The 22,806-nt window shown below is 35.9% G+C and overlaps 1 protein-coding gene across 1 annotated transcript; it reads right to left on the reverse strand.

Annotated features, from left to right (window-relative positions):
• Positions 1 to 530: 530 nt before the first annotated feature.
• On the reverse strand, positions 531 to 15,783 carry LOC105059346 (uncharacterized). Its single transcript, XM_010942611.4, has 13 exons — positions 15,270 to 15,783; positions 15,092 to 15,183; positions 14,915 to 14,931; positions 11,110 to 11,347; positions 10,938 to 11,033; positions 10,731 to 10,846; positions 10,551 to 10,631; positions 9,618 to 9,741; positions 6,297 to 6,346; positions 3,320 to 3,410; positions 2,340 to 2,375; positions 2,151 to 2,251; positions 531 to 912 (listed from the first exon to the last, which is right to left on the reverse strand). The coding sequence occupies exons 1-13, from the start codon at positions 15,590 to 15,592 to the stop codon at positions 796 to 798; spliced, it is 1,482 nt and encodes a 493-aa protein (XP_010940913.1). The 5' UTR covers positions 15,593 to 15,783; the 3' UTR covers positions 531 to 795.
• Between the last annotated feature and the right edge of the window lie 7,023 nt (positions 15,784 to 22,806).

The following is a 22,806-nucleotide window of genomic DNA, read 5'->3' on the forward strand; positions in this document are numbered from 1 at the left end:
GAAGTTTCTGATTTTGCATAAGCAATACTATTTGAGTTACAAGTAAAACTAACATAGCAAAGGGTTTCAATTAAGCAATGTAATAACCGGTACCACTTTGAAGCTGGGGTAAGAGGAACTAGAACGAGGCGATGAACCACTGTTTAATACGCTGTTTTGATGCTTAACTTTGTTCGCACCCAAGGATGCTATTGGGTTGAGGTCTGCTAAACCCAGATCCTGACCTCTTGGAGTTCTGCATATAAATTTTGTTTGACACCTGGTTGTTCAAAGGTTCAGACTTGGTCTTGGTTCAAAAAACTGGAAATATCATAAATTTCATTGGATTTTCAGGTCGGGTTGGGACCTTTGGGTACATTAAGACAATCGCCTTCCTGTGTATTGGATTTGGATTGGTGTGAATGAGGTCCGAGTTATCGTCCAGTATAAATGGGCGATAAGAAAAACCCACATCTTCTGCATTTTCCTTCAAAAAATAATCTGCAATGTTAAAAAAATGTACAGAATAGAATTTATGGTGCAGGAGACAATTCAGGAAAAAAAGGTTATCATTTACATAATATACGCAAATGTACATAATTACATTTTTCACTATTCAAACATAAAAAAGGAACTTGCTAACATATCAATTTTCATAGAGCAGAACCTTTCCACATGAGATGGTCACCAGCCAACCTTGGTGAGGAAAGAAATCTATCGGTCCGTCCAAAGCACACAGATCTTTCAGCTATATCAAAGATATGATATGAATATTTATTTGCAGTACTACATCTACTCTTGCAAATCTTTGCATCTTCAATTTGAACCAAATTGCTTATTCCACTCCTCAAGCTCTTCCCACTTGCTCTTCTGTAAGCTTGGTCTGATGACAACCATTGCCTTCCGAAAATCATCATATCTTAATGGCCGTACCTGAAAAAGGAGGGTCAACTTCTACCCTTCTTAGGTATAATATGAGTGCAATATTAACAACATAAGTATTTAACTATTTTCCTTTCTAAAGAGAATTTAAATAGAATTATCATATGCCAGACTTCCTTCAAAATTGCAAAGCTAATATGATGGAAAAAGGTTCATGAAATTATTCTTCTAAAGCAATACAACACATTCAATTTCAAATGCTTCTTTTCATTTCCTCAAAATGGAAATGCGCCATCGCATGGCTGCCACAAACCATTAAGAAGACAACAGCAGCCAAACTACAGGTAGCTCAGTTTTATTCTAGTTTACAATTTATCCGAGGCATCATCACTACAGGCAGATAAGCATTGGCCGCTTGTGAATGCACATGATGCTTTTGATTCTAGTTTATGAATTCTTCAGATTAGGTCTACGCTAGATTTTGACTCTCCAACAGAGAGAGAGAGAAAGCAAGTCAATGCACGTGTCTTAATCAAAGCTACCTGATTCATTGGTTTGCTTGGCTCATGTTTGGATTTGTAACTCGAAATTTTCTACCTATCAATGAATTTGACTTGCTGAAAGTAAGATTATAAATATGTTACTATTAGAAAGTCCATAAGCTTTGATTAGATATGGTGGTTAGTAAAATTATATGTTGGCAAATCCAAATGAGAATATATATCCCATGAACATAGATTAAAGTTTTATGATATATGTCAAGGCTTTTAATTTTGAGACTTTAGTTTTATATATCAGTCAGTTTTATATATGACTCACATGGTCTAGGCTTTTAAATCATCAAGTTCTTTAAGGAGTCTATTTTTTATACTCTTCCCACAATGTATAAGAATTTAACCGAACCATCCTCTCCTTTCCAACAAACTGGATAGCTGGACTTTTGAACCCTTAGATTTGAGATTCCATGGACTAGAAACTGGAAAGTGCTCCTTAAGTATATGGTTTATGATGATCATATTACAAAGCGGTACATTTCATGCTGGTTTGCAATACATATGGGTCACACCCAAATAAGAAATTCTTGTCTTAGCTATCAGTTTTAACTACCACAAAGGAGAGGAGCAAAACCGGAACTGAAAAGAGAGAATGATCCCCTAACAGTTGTAGAGTCGAAGAAATGCTGAGAGAGAGCAGAAGAGCAAAACTGGAAGTGAAAAGACAGAATGATCCCCTAACAGTTGTAGAGCCGAAGGAATGCAGAGGGAGATAGTACAGATATTGATTGCCACCTGATTCGCTTCTATTTTAAGAATGTTTTGTGGACCAAGTTCTCTGATTGGCATCATTGCAGCTTCTTCGCACAAGGCTTGCAAATCACTTCCTGAATAACCTAAGCAGAAACAATTACATATGCAAGCATTAGATTGATGCTGCAAACTTCATACAGATATTGTATAGTAACATCAAAGATTTTCTACCTTCAGTCTCCTGGACAAGTCTTTCCAGATCACCACCTGTACAACAACAAACAGTTCTGATGAATCTAGTGCAACACTGCTTAAAGAAGTTTCTTAACAGAGGCCACAAGGATTTGAATCAAGTATACAAACCCATATTTGAATTCGAAACTAAGGCATCAATGTTGCATGGAATTCAATATATATTTCACTGTCACATTTAGTAATGATAATCATAAGCTTGTGAACAGGTTGGAATTATATGTTACCACAAAAAAACAGGTAGGATATCCATTTATCTATGGTCAGCTTTCTAAATACTGCCCAACATTTACCTATATCCATGATCATATCCATAGACCTAGTTGGATATCTAACCATTGCACTTCAGGTTTATATGGTCACCTGTCTTTCCAGATCTCCACATCCAAGTTCGTATTGTAGGATAGCATAGATATAATTACTTGAACAACAAAGGAAAATGGGGAAAAAAGGTTCAGCATTGTTCCAATTTCCAGACGGCAGTTCAGTTTCAAAATTCTGGTTCAAGTGAGGAGTCAGCAGAACAAACAAATTTCCCAAAATCCATTAAGCGCTGCTCTAGTACATACAGTAAATGCAGGTCCATCTGTTCTTCCCCCTAAAAAGACATTAATCATGCAACACTCGGAAGAAATTTCTAGACGGACCATCTATAAAATCTTCTTAAACATGTCACTAAATGCCAAAGAGAAACTCTTTTTCAAAAAGAAGTGTTATGATTATGGTAACCATTCTTTATTCATCCCTTGGTCACAAGAATTTGGATTAAGCTACTAACCGGTAAATAGCTCGAATACAAATTTGGAAAGGCTTGATCATTATGGTCATAGTTTCTTGACCATCAAACAACAATAACATGAGAAGCTAATCTTTGAAACACTTACGGTGGGACAACGAATTTTCTTCAGATGGCAATGACATTTAATATAAAAGGTGTAAATCAAAACAAGTGCACTTACCAGGCAATGAAAATTCTTGACCTTTAAGCTGATTTTTCAGAAGGAGCCTCCTAACATTTCCATCTGGTAACGGGATATAAATTCTTTTCACCTGGTTCAAGGTTTCATGAAATGTAAAATATAATCAACAACATTTACTAACAAATCGATGCCAGATCCACTGATGTCTGAGAAAAGAAACAAGAACGGTGTTAATGCAGCTCATAAATCCCCAGACTGATGTGGTGCTTCCTATTACCCTATTTCGAACTAACATTATACAGGCTGCCAGAAAGGCAAAAGAAAATTCAACATATATTAAGTAATTTACTTGAGTGATATTTCTGAGTCAGTAAACGAACCTGGAGGAACAATTTTATTGATAGCCAAAAAAAAAAAAATTACATATACAATTGGATAGAGCACAAAACAAAAGGCAAACCTTAATGCACTACATCAAAGAAACAAGATAACCCTTTAGATTTAAAGATATAAGAATGTAAGATTTAGACATGCAAAATTCCTTCTATACTCTAGTGCATACATTTCTAGTATTTACTTTTTTTTTTTAAAGATTACATGACTTTGTGCATGATATTGCCAAGAATAATTTGTGAAAAGATATAATAATTTGTAAAATTGAACTATGCTGGGTCTTCATGTACATCATACATAATATGGTGTCTTTCTCACCGGTCACTACCTTATTTTTTAGCTATTTATTTATATTACATCCTGTTGAGAGAGCTGGTACTTCTTAAACTTCACACTTAATGCTTAAGTCACACTTAATGCTTGAGTTTGACTGTATTGAATCCAGGTTGATGACCTTCGAAAATTGCAAAAGCAGCAAAGCCTTATTTTAGGTGACTTAATGTAGAAGAGCCCCGCCATTGGACTTAAATTGCTGCAACTCACTGAATATCATCATACTCTGACTAGCAAAAGCTTATAAACTATTGTCAAAGTGCTAGGACATGGTGATGAACTAGTGTCAAGTTCCAAAAATACCAAAGTATGAAGTTAGTTTTCACTAGGAATTCATATGTAAGGTTGTGTTTGACTTGCTGCTATAAATATCAACAGTCAAATACAATGGGTGCTAACAATGTGCTTTCAGTCATAGCTTCCTTTCTTTGCCAGCTATAATGGCTTCCAAAACCTACAAATTGTACTGAGGTTTCATCCAAACCTTCTCCTCCTCTCCTTATAGTGCTCAAGCACTTTGAAGTCACATATAACAGTATACACAAAGTAACTCATCCATTCAACAATCCTATAGCCACCTAATTTTACATGACCACTTAGCTTGGATAATTTAAGTTCCATTGCTCCAATTATCATTTGTCATCACAAAGCGTACTCAAATATTTCCTTATAGCGCATCAACTTTTTGACCTTAGTTTCCATTTTTTCCATTCTTGCCCTCCTTTGGCTGGATTCCTGTTCATGAACAGTGACTGCTGCATGAAAAAAGAATAACATCCTTCAGTTATGCAAGACCCACCTGTGGCCATAGTACCCTACACTTTTTTGATCACATATAACAACACACATTGGCAACATTCAAGTGTTGACAACTTGACATAGAGTTATGACCAACAAAAAAAAAAAAAAGAAAAGGTGGCCACCATCTTATGGTCACCATATGCAAATGGCAACCATCCAAATAAATCAGTTAAAACTATTTGCAGCTGTGACCAACTTAAGGGCGGGGAGGGGAAGGAACTTGAGTCTCAGTTCTCTCTTAATTACCATAGAAGTGAAGTTCCCTAAAATATTCCTCTGGATCATTGATATCTTATACCTTTTCAGACATCTGAGGCTAGCAACAATAACACCTAATGTGAATGGTGAAGGGTTAAGGTTATCCAATCGCAATCATTCCTATGTTGCAATTCAGTCTTCCTTGTACATCACTAAATACAATTTTTACTTCTTGGTCACACATCTTTCTTATGACAAACTCCTGGCATATTATTACCATAGCAACCTAGTTAATTCAATACATGGATAATATTTATTTCTTATTTATGGTGTGATATATATGTATATATCCATGTCTATATGTATATTCATGCATCCCTACTATGTCTTGCAGTTCTGATGCCATTTGAGAGACAAGGGTAAATGATAATAATTTTATCAAACTTATTGACACTGTACCAGCACAGGGTCCAGTACCAACACTGCGAACCACGGTTGACAATCTTGTAAAATGCGACCTAGTCATGATAGTTTTGTTTCGATTTGTTTGTCCTAAAATAAGGGGGGAAAGAATCTTAAGATGGCCTAGTTGTTGGAGTTGATTTGCAGGATAGCATTAGGTTTTTGGATTCATATAGCCTTTAGTTAAAATTTGAGATAAGAAATAAAGTATGTCATAATTGTGGCAACATATTTGAATTAAACTAATAACAGAAAAATCAGATGATAAAAGACTGTCATAAATGTATAGGACTAGGTTATTAATCAAAGTTATTTCTATACTGCTTCTTGTATTTCAACTATTTTTACCAATAAGAAATGGTTTCTTTTAATTTTCTAAGTCTTATTTTAACTTCGGGCTTTTCAATTCCTAAACTTAAAATAAAAATACAATCATACAAAATTAATTTTTTTAAGAATCTAGTGCATATTGTACAAAAAAATCAGCCCTTCGGTGGACACAAACTTCTATATATTGGAAGTATTGGTTCTGGAGGTTTCATGCCATTCCTGGAGTCACTTGGGACATGGTTGGTGTTGCTTATACTTTAAAAGGTTCTTCTTATGGAAGAAAAGCTACAATCTAGGTTTCTTAGCTTTTCCTAAAAGCACTTACTTGCTTTTTCTTCTTGCAGAAGAACTTCTCAGATAACAAAATCAAACACTTTCTTTGGAAAGTACTTTTTTACTTTACAAGTTACAATAGTACTTTTCTTAAGCAACACCAAGCACATCCTTGATATGTTACCTCCAAACAGAATATCGTAAGTATGCAAAATGTGAAACTCACCAATCTCCGTAGAACAGCATCATCCAATTCTTGTGGCTTATTAGTTGCACCTGGAACAACATTTAATATGAAATAACATTTTACCAGTGGCAAAACCAAACAAAAACATTTACCTCAAGTGCAAAAAGGTGTTATCTTGACAAGCTATAGAGCAGCTCAAGAAAAAGAACCAGACTTACATAAGCACCAAATTTTCATAAGACATCACTACCAATGTTGTCACATGTTATGTATGCATGTACCTCTTTGGGGTTCTTCTATCAAAATAATAAGTTGCTTTCTGAAAACATCAAGGTTTGTAGATTTAAATGCTTAGGTATTACGGCTAGCACAGTGACATTCTGATGAGATACATCAGCAGGCTTAGAATAATTATCGATCATGCTTAGGTTATCTTATACATTATGGAGGCTAGCAGTAATAACCACTCATGGTGAGAAATCTCCTTGATTAGCAAGGCATCATGCCTTAAAAGACCAAAAAGTGGTGAAATTTACCTCAAAGAATTTTAAAATACAACGATAAACTTTTATTATATATTCATTTGCTAAACTTATTATGGTTTTTGATAAGGGATGCCATTTCAGCACCGGGCCCCATATTGGTGCTACCCTACCTTGCTGGTACACCCGGCCAAGTTCGGCATACTAAATATTGGTACGCTCTCCGTACCACATACCAATACTGAACTGGTATGGTACAATATGCCATGTGCCACCCAGTTCAGTACTATATGGCGTACCTTGGTTTTGACCTAAGACTCTCACCTCTAGTATACGTCAAAGTAGAAGTAAGACAAATTACTAGGAGAGCTTATGTTCTCTCTTTCTAGCACACTGATGGATCGACACATGGCATTTTAGTTTAAGCCATGGATGAATCAACACATGGCATCATAATATGTGTTTGTAGGTGGGTGGGTAAGGAGGGGAGGGGTTTTTTTGTATGAGCAAGAGGGGGCATATTGCAATTTATTATTACCTTGCTTGGAGAGAATGTTGCGTATATGAAAACAAGGATATGTGGTGGTTTAATTTTATGCCACATGCAATGGAAGTTGTATATGAGAAAGTGAAACATTCCACATGTTATTAAACCTTGTGCAAGAAGTGACATATTGAAACAAAAGGTTTAGTATCATTGTTTACTTTATGACACATGGCCAAGGAATTTCAACCACATGGCATCAGAGAATTTTACCTCACATGGCAAGATGACTTTGACATGTATGGAATTTGGTTTCCTTATGGATTGACAGGCTTGAATAAATGTTGTAACCCACATGTAACAGAGCCCGTTCAGAAAAACGCAAATATGAGACGAACAATATTTTATGGTTTCGTAAAGGAAAGTTTATTATCAAACCCATCGACCTACCCAAACCAGGCAGTTCGATCCATATTGAACCAAACCAATGACAAATAGGAATGGTTCAATGGATCAGATCAGTTCAGTTATAAAACCCCTCCCCCACCTCCTCATTCGCTTATAAAGCCACCCCCCAATTCACTTATTAAACCACCCCCGCTTCATTTATTAATACCTCCCCTCCCTAGCCCCCCTCATCATGGCTCGAGTCACCCCTCCCGCTCGCAAGTCACCATGCTTCGAGAAAGTGCCTCCCCCCTCCTCTCTCTCTCTCTCTCTCTCTCTCTCTTAGGATTAGGGTTACAATTTAGCCCTAGGCCCTCCTCCTTCCTCCTCTCTCTCTCCCTATCCCTCTCCTGCGCTCTTCCTCTCTACTTTTCTCCCTCTCCTCCTTCCCTCTCTCTATTTTCAATACATCCAAAACAGCATGATATGGACCCGTACCTTATCGAACCAGTCACTGGCCAGTACAACCTCCAATACCAGTTTAGCAAACCCCGAATCCCATATTATATCTCCTCAATAATGTGCCTTCTAAGTAATGAATCAAACTTGAACTTCTTTTAGCCTCTATCAATAACAACTCCAAGCAGCTTAGGATTGGTTTTAATGCTTGATCTATAATGTTTGCAAACACAACTAGCATCTAGAAAGACTAATTATAGCATTCCTAAATAACCCCAATCTATCCATAAAATGCATTATTTAGGTAAACTAGGATTACTTAACCATAAAATGTTATTAGTAGGGTATTGACGGAAATCTTACCTTAGCCAAATTTAGAGGTGCGTAGTTCAAAGGGGTGGGATCATCGAAGGAATTGGGAAGCAACGAGGGTCTAAACAGCAAGGGACTGGGCAATGCACAAGTGCTAGGGCATGGATAAGGGTGTGATGTAGGATAGTCAAGGGAAGGGGATCTAGAAAAGTTTGTGATAGGATTGAAACCCATGAAGTGCTGGAATTTCAATAACAGATTTGACTTTTAAATAAATTTGAACTATAAAAGTTGAATTTGACTACAAAATTGATGATGGATGTGGACCATGTGGCAATGAACCTAGAGATTATGAAACTATTTACTATGGTTTAACTAGTGGGCAGAAATCTAAATAAGGAACAAAAATATTTAAAGGGTTATTGAATGATGGATCTTGAGTAGTGAGGTTTATAGATGGACTGTAGGATACTAGGATATTCAGGTATTAACAGAAACAATTAGTAAGCAATACAAGGAAAAAAAGAATGGGAAAAATTGATGCAAAAGAAAGAAACAAAAAGTAAAGCAAAACACAGATATTACTAAAAGAAAGAAAGGAAATACAAAGGATAATACCAGACTTGCTCTAGGACCTAGGACCACATCTAGCGTTTGAAGGTCCCACACCTCCTTTGCAGAATCATACCATAAGAGTAAAGAAAACCAAAGACTCTATTATTTCATTCATAATCTGCATAGTCTGATTACATCAAACCCTAAGAGTCCCTTTCCATAACAAACAGAAGCCCTAATTCAACTCTATTTTAAAATCCCAAAATTGTCTCTAATAAGGCATGGTTACTGTAGCAAGAACAGAGTTGTAAACAGTATTGTGCTACAGCAATTAGGTTCCTAGATAAGCATTGAGATCTTTACAACCTCAGCCCTAGAATCCAAAATAGCCCTAAAACTGAAATATCCAGAAAGTAAAAGAAAAAGACAGAAAAATGATAACCAAATTAAATTTAATAAGATCTCTAAGCTGCAGCCTTATGATGCGACATGGCACAAACATGGACCTCCAGGATGTGTTGATATAGGAAGAAGATATTTGTGCATGTATATACACTTGTATTATTACACATGTATATCTATGCAAAATAAAAGAAAGCTGTTCCGACTCAACAAGTGAAGAAAAAAACCACCTTTATTTAAGAGGATAAACATCAGTATTAGAGCATGTAGGAAGCTTACCGATAACAATTACTAAATCATTGTGATTTGACATCACCCCATCAAACTGGACTAGGAATTCTGACTTCAATCTTCGACTTGCATCATTCTCATTAGCTAACCTTGTAGACATGATGCTATCGATCTGCAGAACAACAAAAAATCATTTTCAGCATAGGTAATAATTGCATAAATACCATCCAACTAGATAAATCAAATAACTTAATTCAAACATGACATGAATATGAATAATACTGAATACACTTCCCATGATAAATTTGAAGCAAAGAAAATAAAATCCAGCTCTTCATATAATTAAAGTTATAGCTTCTCTAGAGTGATTGAAGCACTGTTTTCTATCTTCCACTATAGGTGAAAATTTATGTTCTTTTACAGTAAATATAATACTCTAAATATAGAGTGAAGTGATAGAAATTCAAAGTTTCCCTACCAATTATCCACAAAGTCATCTTTGATATGTTCTAGTTATTCAATCTTTTAACTACAAGCACAAAAATTTCCATTCCATTTTTTCAAGATCATATGATCCAGGATCCAAATCGAATGATTTGGAACAAAATGATCCTAATGATACAAATTTCATCCTTTGATTGGGATGAGAGAGTATTATAAAATCTAGATGCATGACATAGATCAAATAATCCCTGGATCATAAAATGCCGCTTGATCATGCTACTCATATATTAGATCATACGGAAACTCCACCTTTTTTAGATTCATTTAACTTTCGGAAATTTAGAATAACTTGTTATCACCGATAACTGGTAGCACATAAGATTAATAATTCCATCAGGGGTTTTAACTTCCAACAATAAAGAGTAAAGAGATTAAAAAAGTAGTGATTAATATACTGTGTCATTGTACACACAACATTCCTAAAATTTTAACAGAATAGAGAAGGAAATGAAAAAAGAAGAGAAAAGAGTGACTGACTTCATCCATGAAGATTACAGATGGTTGTCTAGCAACAGCAACCATGAAAAGAGTCCGAACGAGCTTTTCAGCTTCTCCCACCTATTGCATTGAAAGTAAAGAATATTTCATATATAAACTGAAAGCAGAAAGAGACAAACCACCATCTAGCAATATATGTAGCTCTATACTAAGAATTACCCATTTCGATGTTAAAGATGAGGCGGAAATACTAAAAAAGGTTGCCTCTGATTCTGATGCAACAGCTTTGGCAAGCATTGTTTTCCCATTACCAGGAGGTCCAAAAAGGAGCAAGCCTGGGCGAAATGACAAATTTTAAATCCAAATATTAGGATCATACGATATTGCAATTTTGAAATAAAGACAAATGCATTTCAGAAAATATACCTCTAGCTGGCTTCCTAAGGCCAGTAAATAAGTCTCTTCTCTTAGTTGGTAGGATTACCATTTCCATAAGAGCTTGCTTTGCCTTTTCAAGGCCAGCTGCACACGAAATAAGACAGGTATCACACACTGAACAGCTTTGCATAAAAAGGAATATGATCTTGTAAGTTCTTACCAACATCATCCCACTTAACAGCAGGACTCCTGTCTACTATGACTGTGTTTATCATATCAACTAGTCGGGCATCATAACCACTCAAAGCATCATGAGCAGGTTTTGCAGCTCCATTAACATTTCTCTGATTCCCTGTTGCTAGACTATTCTTTAAACGGGACAAGTCCCGTGGTATAGGTTTCTTTGCACCAGACGTTGTCGATGAGACTGTTCTCACTAGAGTATGGCTTGGGGCAGCCTACATAGAAATAAACGCACATGTAGTATGGACTATGGAGGAAAATCAACCAACTTGCTACTGATCAAGTAAGAGCTATTAAAAACAAAGACACCCAAAATGGCATAGAGCTGCCACAGTAAAAGTGTGTCAGGATGGAACTACTATCACGGCTTCAAGTGCCAACTGTGCTGGCTGACACTACCATGCTAGGCCAACATCACGACCATCCATGCCTGGTGGTACATACCACATATTAAATCCACTTTCTAATAATTTAAGCACAGAATGGCACATGTGCCGGCATTGCACTTGTCATGCTGGCAGGTGACTGCACAGGTACAGGAATCAATAAGCAAATCCTTGATGACCACAAGCAATGATAGTTGCTAAATGACCATAAGTTTCTGAACTAAATTCAAAATGCAACAACACAAATGGCTGTAGCTAGGGACATAATCAAACTCACAAAATTAACAATTGAAGAATGTATGCAATGTCAAAAACACAAAAACTCATAATTCATAAAAGATATGCTAGACACACATCTGAAACATATGGCCAAGCAGTTGGAAGCCATTAGGAAACCATTTCCTATCAGCACTTGAAATTTTGTTGCATCTCCAAATCAACTGTACAAGTTATAACCAAGCAAGCATGGTTGATCAAGTCTAAGGAGCGTTTTCAGTGTAACAAACATCATAGAAGAAAGAACATAAAAACAAACCTCAAATAATAGTAAGGCTGCTAAAAAAGCTGACCCATAAAGAAGTTGCTAGAAATCGCTTCAAATTAAAGGTAAGGATCAAAATATCAATATCAATAATGATGCAATCAACATGAAGGACTATAATAACACAAAAACAGTTCCGTTAGAAAAGAATGTCTCTGATAGTTCTCGGTAAACTGCACCACAGGGACAGATGACAGGAATGCTCCAAGCATGAAGAAATAGGTTGTCATGCATATGGTGTGAAGGGAGTGACTAACAATTTACTTGTCTGATCTAACATAATGTCTGGACCTACTCAATCATGTGAAATGTTGTGTAAACAATTTATCTGGCAGCGAAGAAATTATTCTTTGTTGGATAAGCAAGGAACAACATGGGGAAGTTTTGAAAAGATCGTATGAGGCAAAAAAAAGTTAGCCTCCTCAAAAAAGATTACCAAAGACAAAAAAAAAACAAAAAAACAAACAAAAAATCATACATTCAACCATTGTAAGGAACTTGTAACCACAAACTCTAGTAATAAAATTCCAAATTGTCATCTTTGCACCAAGAAAAAGTCCATGCATTAGTCAACGATATAGTTCAGTATGCAATTTGTCAGTGCATAGCACTTTCTGAAGTCATCAAAATGCATCTGAATTCTTTTGACCTCCTTATAGTTGATTAAAATCAGATTACATGAAGATAGACTACAATCATCCAGCACTAAAATTTAGACAAGTGAATATATGCTATAACAGACAAGCAAGAGAAAGCCTTTCAAGCAATATCTACAAAATCAATACCCAAAGTCGAATCAGTATACCAGTTCAGTGTGATACATTGATATGGTACTTTACACTATCCATACCGGGACGTGGTCCCAAAAGTTTTTTTGCACTCCCAGCCATAGTATCACCCAGTCCATACTTGGCAGCATGGGGCAATTCTGCCCAGTTTGGACCCTTATAGACTAGTTCGGCTCCTATACCAAACTAAACCTCAGTATTGTACCAATACCTTATCAACATGGTACAGTACGGTAGTTACAAGGCAGTTTGGGGTGGTATGCTCTCAAGATGCAAATCATTTACTTAGGAACTTGCTTGAGAATTGTCACTCAAATTTGAAGAATGTGCAAAACTTAGTTGGCTTATGCAAAGATTTTAAACCTAGCATGAACTAGGAACCTATAATGGGTAAGATTCATGTTGGTGAGTCTAAAAATACTAGGTTTAGGTCCCCCTCTTTGCAAAATTGCAAAGCCCCAATAGATTTCCATCAATGCCACAACTGAATAGAATGTAAGAGCTGGATAATGGCAGGAGGAATCGAGGTCTGCAAGTATGACCTAATCTCACAATCTTATTGTAAGCATCTTTTTGACAATCATGGCAACATGATTAACATGTGGTATAAGAGACACAGCTTGTTCATGATTATGCATGGGGATGAAGAAAATTATATTCAGATTGCAAGATTCTGAACTGAATTAAGTAAAGATTATTTAGTTATCTTCCAATAAACTAAAATTTAATCTTTGTGATTGTCAAACCCTTATTCTGTTGAATCCATAACTGCATGGAATAATGGGGTTTTCTCTTGATAGGGAATGAAGCAATGTTTCCATCAAATATTATTCTTCTATCACCAAAAATTGATTGCTAAATTAGTATTTCCACTAATAAAAAATGAAAAGGGACCATACCAGCAATCGTACAATCACTAAAAACCAGCCATTACCTATGTCTAAACCAGAAGCACCACTCCAACCACCCAATCTTGATCAAGATGGGAAGAAGATGATTATAGGATATAAGAAGGTCAGGTTCTGGATTTGACAAGCCCCAAATGAGACTTAAAGTTGAAGAGAAAGAAGAAGCACAAGGACAAGAAAGATAGGAGTAAAAGAACTACCCCATTAGATTGTTGTTAATTAAGATACAAAGCAAACATAGGTTGCCCAACACAGCGAGCCCTTACCACAAAGATAAATCACCTTGAAAAAGGGATCAATAATCTACACAAAACAGGAATTAGTCACCAACCACAGCTGCCCTGAACTCTTTCAACCACCCAGGCAGTAACATATTCTCACAAGAGAGCTCCTACCAGAAGATCTTAACAAACCAATAGGATCTTCAGCCATCCAAATACACCCCGAGGAGCTCAATTATACCTACAAACCATGATTCCTCTTGTTGCTAATCGTGGATTCGATGGGGAGTTCTTTAGGATTTTGTAATTGTGAGAATTTGGAAAATCTAACCTGATGTTTATAGACTCCTTTCGAATCCTATCCATGATGGTGTGCTTCTTTATACTAGTCTTAAAAAATCTACAAAACCAACAAAACTTATCAGCATTAGTGAGACCATCTTCCTCATGGACCTAATCTTAATTTAACATATGACTGGGAGGTAAAACCCAGATTTTATAGAATATGGGATGTTGCTAGACCACACAAGTTCCATCATCAAACTGTTAATAACTCTCCAGTAACAGGAAATCATACAGTGAACTAACAACGTCAGTAAATTTATATTAAATTCAATATGCAAAGACAAAAAACACCCAAAATGGCAAAATTGGAGTAGTTTAAAAATTTTGTTACGTCGGCAAAGAATTTTGCATCAGATATGCAAAAGAAAAGAAATGCAGCTCTATAAATTGTTAGTTTAATTGATTATAAAATTACCCAGAGCACGCCTTAAAGACAATCTATCCTAAGTCTTTTTAAGTCATACAAAAAGCTGCATTGAGCATATAATGAAACAATCAATAACTGGGATATCTTATATAAAAATTTGAAAGACGGCCAAAGGAAAAAAAATATACACGTAATACACTTACAGTTTAATCGGATTAATTCATACCTTGTTTGTTGCCATGCCTGTCAACCACAACAATGAAGCACATAGTTCAGTTCTTTTTCTTCTTCTTCAATTTTTTTTTTTTTTTAAAGCAAAAAGAAAACCCAGTTACAACACAGAAACCAAACCACATCTAAATTTTATGATAAATTTCTTTAAAAAACGAATGGAAAAATATACCTGTTCTCTGACCTAGCACCAGCAGTCTCTCTGCAACTTTCTCCTGCCATTTTGAGATCTTTTGCTGATAAACCTTCACCTGATTATTCTCACTGCCAACGAAGCCAATAAGGAACCCTTTTCCCTTGATTGCTCTTAGCCTGCAACAAATATAGATATATTGCTGCCAGAAAATCACCTGGATGAGAGAGCAGTAGGGACTCTTGCAGCCTTCGCTTCGAGCATCACCCGCTGCGCATTCCTATAGTGGGCGACGGCATCCTCAGTAAGGCCCCACTCCTCGGCCCGCACCGCCTTGTCGATCTCCTCCTTCGCCAACTCAAAGTAACCCTTCAGCTTCAGCACAACCCTCTCGCTGACGACCGAAGGCCCCGCGTCCGAGCCTTCCATTGTCCGATCAAACGCAGCGGCAGGAGATGGAGAGGGATCAGAAGAAGCGGAGGGGCGCGCGTCGGAGAAGAACTTGGAGAAGGAATCGACGAGGCCCTTGAGATAGCTCATTCATGGGAGGAATCGAAGGAGAATAAGAGAGAGATAGATGGGGGTTAAAGAGGGGCAAACACGAGGGTTTCTTGAAGGGAGGGTGGATTCTTGATGCTTGATCGATCACCTGTGAAGAATTGGAGGGCGAGGAGATGTTACCGAAGAAATCGTGTTATAAATTCTACCAAATGAGGAGATTAAGAATGGCGAAGGGAAGGAGGTTGGGAATTTTTGGATTCCAAAAGAATAGAATTGCTTCTGAAACGAAAGAAGATCGTTTTCCACCGGTTAACCGAGAAGGGAAATGAACAAAGACTCGAAGACACGAAACTGGAAGACAACCGGAAGAGGAGTCCACTGTTGGCGAAGCGACGGGAGCAACCAAGCCCACGCGATCAAGGTTCGATAAATTACTTAGATGTTTTATTTTGTTTTTATCAAAAATAATTTATTTTGTTTAAAATTGGCCTGTTTAGAGAGAGAGAGAGAGAGAAAATAATTCAAAATAACAAAAAATTATAATGATGTTCATGAAATTCAAACTAAATCTGGCTCACTAAATTAGAATATATCTCTCAAAAGTACCGCAACAACAAAATAAATACATCAATTTAAGTTTTCTTATACTTAAAGCAACTAACTATTACACATACATGGCCGACACATATTTCTTGTCCTACCCTTTTATTAGGCTCACGATAACTTGTATGCTTCGCTTATACTATGTCTCATTCTTTGCCGATTCCATTATTACTTGTTCTACACTAGTAATATAATTAGTTGCCGGTGTCATACCATGTAGGATCCTTGAATTATGCTCTCTTTGGCTCTTGGTGCTATGCTAACTCCTATGTCTAAGCTTCACTTCCTTTTGATTAGTTTTTCTGAGATGCATCTGTGACCCCTAGCCCTTTTTGACTCATAAATACCTTATCTTTAGCAACAATTGCTCCTTTATGAAAGGCAACTCTTTCTCTTGCTCTATAGATATTCATTCAATTATTTATCTAATCATTGCTCCTTCTACTTGCATACTTATAATTTTTCTTTCAACTCCTGTCCCAACTCCAGAATCCACATTGATTTGCCACTACAAGTAATTATCTCTCTACCCAAAACTCACTATATACCCCTTGATTATGATCATGTCAATTTATCTAGGGCATGCAATGAAATGAGCAAAAGGACATCCGAAAGAGCCTTCAAGCTAATGTACCTACAAGTGAATCAATCTATAAAAAAATTTGGAATGAGAAATGTATGAGCAAGAATAAGGTCTATCAAAGACCACCCCCAATTGCCACCAAAAATCTACGATTTTGTCCTTCAGGTGAGGAAAATGATAGTGGAGGTGAGCATTTGGAAAATCATCTCTAGGTTTGCTAAGCGTTGACTTGAAAGAGCTTTCCAAGTGGCAAATAGAATGAGATTATGGGGAGCCAAAGGCTTAAGAATAATTGAACCGATCAATCAATAAGAAAAGATCATCTTTATAGATAAGGAGCTACGGCTAACTGGTAAAGGACCGATCACACCAAGACATTGCACATAACATCCATAGGATACAATTTGTGTTAGTCAAGAATAGCTTAGGACTAAATATTTGCCCACTAAGAATGACTATTAAGCTGGGACGCAGCTCTCTTTTATTCTCTGTTTGGTATGAAGGATGGATTGAAGATATGATGGATGAGAAGAAGAAAGATGATGAAAGAGAGGATGAATGATGGATGGAAGATATGTTGATCCATCCATCCTCTCATATGTGTGGTAAAACATAAATGGATAGATGAAAATGATTTACTTCTCTATTTGGTATAGAAGGAATGAAAAGGATGATGGATGATATTTGTAAGATATTTTTACTAAATTATTTTTTAATAAAAAATATTATTATTATCAATTTATAATACTTATGTATATTAAAAAATAAAATAATATATAAACTTAATATTTATAATTTATAATAGGACAGACTTGGATAAGATTGATTGGATTTAGACTCAAATTTGATTAGATCAAAATTGGACAATAAAAATTCTACATCAATAATTCAAATTATTGAATATGATCTACTATCTTAAAACTACTTATATACAAAAAATCATATGATTTGAAGATCTTTAGTCTGTGCATCAAGTGATTAAAAAATATATCTAATTTAATTTTATTTAGACTGATCATTTTTTGACTATTTAATTGTGATGGCCCGGCCCGATAACAAATTTCAGCCCACCAAAGCTCAAAACAAAACAAAAAAAAAAAGGAAAGAAAATAGAGGAGAAGAACTCCTGAAGGGAGTCTTCTTCCTCCGTTCACCGGCTCCTAATCAGAGTCGGAAACAAGTTCCCTCCGGCCCTATTTAAGGAGAAGATTCCTCCTCTCTCCTCTCATCGAGAAATTCTGGGGTAAAACGGTGGCAATCGTCGGAAATTTCTCACGAAGACCCGTCACTGTGCCGTCCAATTTCTCGCCGGAAAAGCTTTGCCGGCGATGGAGATAAGCCTCCTCCCCTTCCTCTCTTCTCCCCCTTTCTTCCCGTGCCGATGTGCATGCTTGCTGGCGATCGGAGTCGCCGAATTTTATTGCGGAAGTAACTTTCATTTTTGACCATTTTCCCTTTGATTACCGGCGTCGGTGGTCACCGCCGACCACCGATTTGGCTCTCTTCTTATCGACGAGTCACCCCCCTCCTGCCGACGGCCGCCCCATGCCGGCTGCGCCGCCGGCCGGCCAGCCAATGAGGGGACCTCACGGTCCCCTGTTTCGGCCCAAAGGAAACCCACGGGAGAAAAAGAAAAGAAGAAGAAGAAGGAAAAGAAAAAGAAAAAAAGAAAAGAAGAGAAGAAAAAAAAAAGAGAGAGAAAAGAAAAGAAAAGAAAAGAAAAGAAAAAGAAGAAAAGAAGGAAAATAATAATAATAATAATAATTAAATATATATATATACTTTTATATATATATAAATAAATGAATAAATAAAAAAATAAAAAAATAAAAAAAAATGAGAGAGAGAGTTTCTCTCTCTCCTCTCTCTTTTTTCAGTCTGAACCCTTATTTTCTCTCTCCAGAATTAAACTTTCTCTCTCTACTTTCTCTCTCTAGAATTTTCTCTCTCTAGATTATTTCTCTCTCTTGATGGATTTCTCTCTCTCTAAAGTTATTCCTCTAGGATTAGCGTGGTGGAAGGCTTCATTTGATGATTTTGATCAAGTTTAGAGAAGAGTTTGATTTTAAGTGAGGTTTTGATTTGGGACTTGTTTAGATTTAATTTTGAATTAAAATTAATGTAAAAATATAATTTTGGATAATAGGCATGGAAGAATCTCCTAGAAGTTAGTCGATCTGTTCATTCAAGTGCTCCGTGAAAAGTAAGTAATGAACCATCTTCTCGAGATATTTCATATTTATTCTGAAAATAAATAATTATTCTCTGAAATTATGCATGATTTATGAAATTATGTTTTGAAAGAAAAGTACTTTTGAAATATTATGATACGTCGATTATGCACCTGTTCAGTGAAAAAATTTATGATATAAAGTGTCTGATACAGAATCGGATTTATGCTCTCAGCCTAACTATGTTTCAGTGGGCCCCGCCAATGGGGATTATACATTGGTACTCAGTGGACCCTGCCAGTGGAGGTTGTGTGCTGGTGTTTGTGGACCCTGCCAGTGGAGGTTGTGCGCTGGTATTCTGTAGACCCCACCAATGGGGGTTAAACGTTGGTCAGAGTCGAGGCTGTTGAGTTACGAGTGTTTTGAATCGAATCAGATTTATGATTATATTATATGTGAATATTTGAAAATATTAGATTTGCATTAAATCAGCATGAAATATATTTTTATGTTTATTTGCAATATTATTCTTGAAAATTAGATAATATCTGAAATATCTAGTTGAGATATTTGTTACTTACTGGGCTGTCTAGCTCATTACCTTTCTTTCTATTTTTCAGATTCAGATAATTAATTTCGAGCGTGGGAAGAAATATTGGGACAGAGCTTTTAGAGGCGAGATTTAGCATTATCAACTTCATTGAACTTAGATATATTGTTTTATCTTTAGCAAAAAATTTTATTGGATGTAAGATATTTATTTTAATTACTTGAATTAAAGTTGAATAATAATTTATTTAAATTTATTCCGCTGTGATGTATTGATATCGTGATGAGATGCCTTGCATGCTTATGGAGAGAGTTCTTCATAAGTATGCGGTGGTTGCCATGACCTCCTGCTCGTGATCTTAGGCTGGGGGCGTGACAATTAATATGGTATCAGAGCATAAGTGGATAAATTATGACACATAGAATTAGACATAGTATGAGTGTAGGTGGGTAAACATTAGAAATATTGGGATGATAAAGTATGAGCATCATAATAAACCCATCCTAACAAATAGATAAATGAATCTAATAAGGTTTTTGAATTTTGAAAGTATGAATAAGAAGAAATATTTTTGAATTTTGATTAATTGGGATGTCATCATATGATTCATAGAAGTATGTTTTTTCTATCTTATGATGGGTTGGAATTAAGAGTGGTTAATATTTTGAAATAAATAAAAAAATAAATGAATGATGATGAACGAAGTTCTTATGCAAGAATAGAGACATTGACCTTCTTCTATTCACAAGAGATAGATTTGACTTGAGTCATGAGATATTGAACATTATTTTACAGAAAATGAGATCATAATTTTAAAATTTTGAAATATTGAAAATTTTTGAGATGTTGATCTTGATAAATAAGAAAATGAATGGTTTTATTTCAGATCGAAATTAATGTATTGACTTTTTTTTTATGAAATGATTTAAGAATGAATTTATATCAAGAATTAGAATATTGAAATATTTGTGGATGAGATTCAAGTAAGAAACTATGAAGACTCAGGCAAGAAAAATTTCGAGGATAAAATTTCTTTTAGAGTGGAAGAATATGATGGCCCGGCCCGATAACAAATCTCAGCCCACCAAAGCCCAAAATAAAACAAAAAAAAAAGGAAGGAAAACAGAGGAGAAGAACTCCCGAAGGGAGTCTTCTTCCTCTGTTCACCGGCTCCTAATTGGAGTCAGAAACAAGTTCCCTCCGGTCCTATTTAAGGAGGAGATTCCTCCTCTCTCCTCTCATCGAGAAATTTCGGGGCAAAATGGCGGCAATCGTCGGAAATTTCTCACGGAGACCCGTCACTGTGCCATCCAATTTCTCACCGAAAAAGCTTCGCCGGCGATGGAGATAAGCCTCCTCCCCTTCCTCTCTTCTTCCCCTTCCTTCCCGTGCCGATGTGCATGCTCGCCGGCGACTGGAGTCGTCGAATTTTGTTGCAGAAGTAACTTTCATTTTTGACCGTTTTCCCTTTGATTATCGGCGCCGGTGGTCACCGCCGACCACCGGTTTGGCTCTCTTCTTATCGGCGAGTCACCCTCCTCCTACCGACGGCCGCCCCATGCCGGCTGCGCCGCCGGCCGGCCAGCCAATGAGGGGACCTCACGGTCCCCTGTTTCGGCCCAAAGGAAACCCACGAGAGAAAAAGAAAAGAAGAAGAAGAAGAAGGAAAAGAAAAAGAAAAAAAGAAAAGAAGAAAAAAAAAGAGAGAAAAGAAAAGAAAAGAAAAGAAAAGAAAAAGAAGAAAAAGAAGAAAAAAAAAGAGAAAAGAAAAGAAAAAAAATAATAATAATAATAAAATATATATATATATACACTTATATATATATATATAAATAAATGAATAAATAAATAAATAAAAATAAAAAAAAATGAGAGAGCGAGTTTCTCTCTCTCCTCTCTCTTCTTTCAGTCTGAACCCTTATTTTCTCTCTCCAAAATTGGATTTTCTCTCTCTAGATTATTTCTCTCTCTTGATGGATTTCTCTCTCTCTAAAGTTATTCCTCTAGGATTAGCATGGTGGAAGGCTTCATTTGATGATTTTGATCGAGTTTAGGAAAGAATTTGATTTTAAGTGAGGTTTTGATTTGGAACTTGTTTAGATTTAATTTTGAATTAAAATTAATGTAAAAATATAATTTTGGATAATAGGCACGGAAGAATCTCCTAGAAGTTAGTCGATCTGTTCATTCAAGTACTCCGTGAAAGGTAAGTAATAAACCATCTTCTCGAGATATTTCATATTTATTCTGAAAATAAATAATTATTCTATGAAATTATGCATGATTTATAAAATTATGTTTTGAAAGAAAAGTACTTTTGAAATATTATGGTAGGTCGATTATGCACATGTTCAGTGAAAAAATTTATGATATAAAGTGTTTGATACAGAATCGAATTTATGCTCTCAGCCTAACTATGTTTCAGTGGGCCCCGCCAATGGAGATTATACGTTGGTACTCAATGGACCCTGTCAGTGAGGGTTGTGCGCTGGTGTTTGTGGACCCTGCCAATGGGGGTTGTGCACTAATATTCTGTGGACCCCGCCAATGGGGGTTAAACGTTGGTCATAGTCGAGGCTGTTGAGTTACGAGTGTTTTGAATCGAATCGGATTTATGATTATATTATATGTGAATATTTGAAAATATTGGATTTGCATTAAATCAGTATGAAATATATTTTTATGTTTATTTATAATATTATTCTTGGAAATTAGATAATATCTGAAATATCTAGTTGAGATATTTGTTACTTACTGGGCTGTCTAGCTCATTACCTTTCTTTCTATTTTTCAGATTCAGATAATTAATTTCGAGCGTGGAAAGAAATATTGGGACAGAACTTTTAGAGGCGAGATTTAGCATTATCAACTTCATTGAACTTAGATCTATTATTTTATTGTTAGTAAAATTTTTGTTGGATGTAAGATATTTATTTTAATTACTTGAATTAAAGTTAAATAATAATTTATTTGAATTTATTCCGCTGTGATGTATTGATATCATGATGAGATGCCTTGCATGCTTATAGAGAGAGTTCTTTATAAGTATGCGGCGGTTGCCACGACCTCCTGCTCGTGATCTTGGGCTGGGGGCGTGACATTAATATATAGGCTTGGGGCTTCCAAATCATATAATCTTTTACATATAATTAGTTTTAAAATAGTAAATCATATTCAATGAGTTGGATCATCGATGTAGGACCCCTATTATAGAGTTTTGACTTGATCAAATCTGAATCCAAATATAATCGATCATATTTTAGTCTGACTCATTTATAATTATATAAAAAATTATATAAATATTTAGTTTTAACTTAATTTAATTAAATAAATAATTTTATAAATT

This window comes from Elaeis guineensis, chromosome 16 (genome assembly GCF_000442705.2).
Source record: "Elaeis guineensis isolate ETL-2024a chromosome 16, EG11, whole genome shotgun sequence".
In the NCBI taxonomy this organism is placed as follows: Eukaryota; Viridiplantae; Streptophyta; class Magnoliopsida; order Arecales; family Arecaceae; genus Elaeis; species Elaeis guineensis.

What these genes read in the sequence shown, in the direction of transcription:
- LOC105059346 (XM_010942611.4), bottom strand. Translation starts at nt 15,592, where the DNA reads ATGAGCTATCTCAAGGGCCTCGTCGATTCCTTCTCCAAGTTCTTCTCC. An exon ending in TGATTTAGTAATTGTTATCG is followed by an intron (nt 6,347 to 9,617) that starts GTAAGCTTCCTA and finishes ATGTTGTTCCAG; the next exon opens with GTGCAACTAATAAGCCACAA. An exon ending in ATGCTGTTCTACGGAGATTG is followed by an intron (nt 3,411 to 6,296) that starts GTGAGTTTCACA and finishes ACCTTGAACCAG; the next exon opens with GTGAAAAGAATTTATATCCC.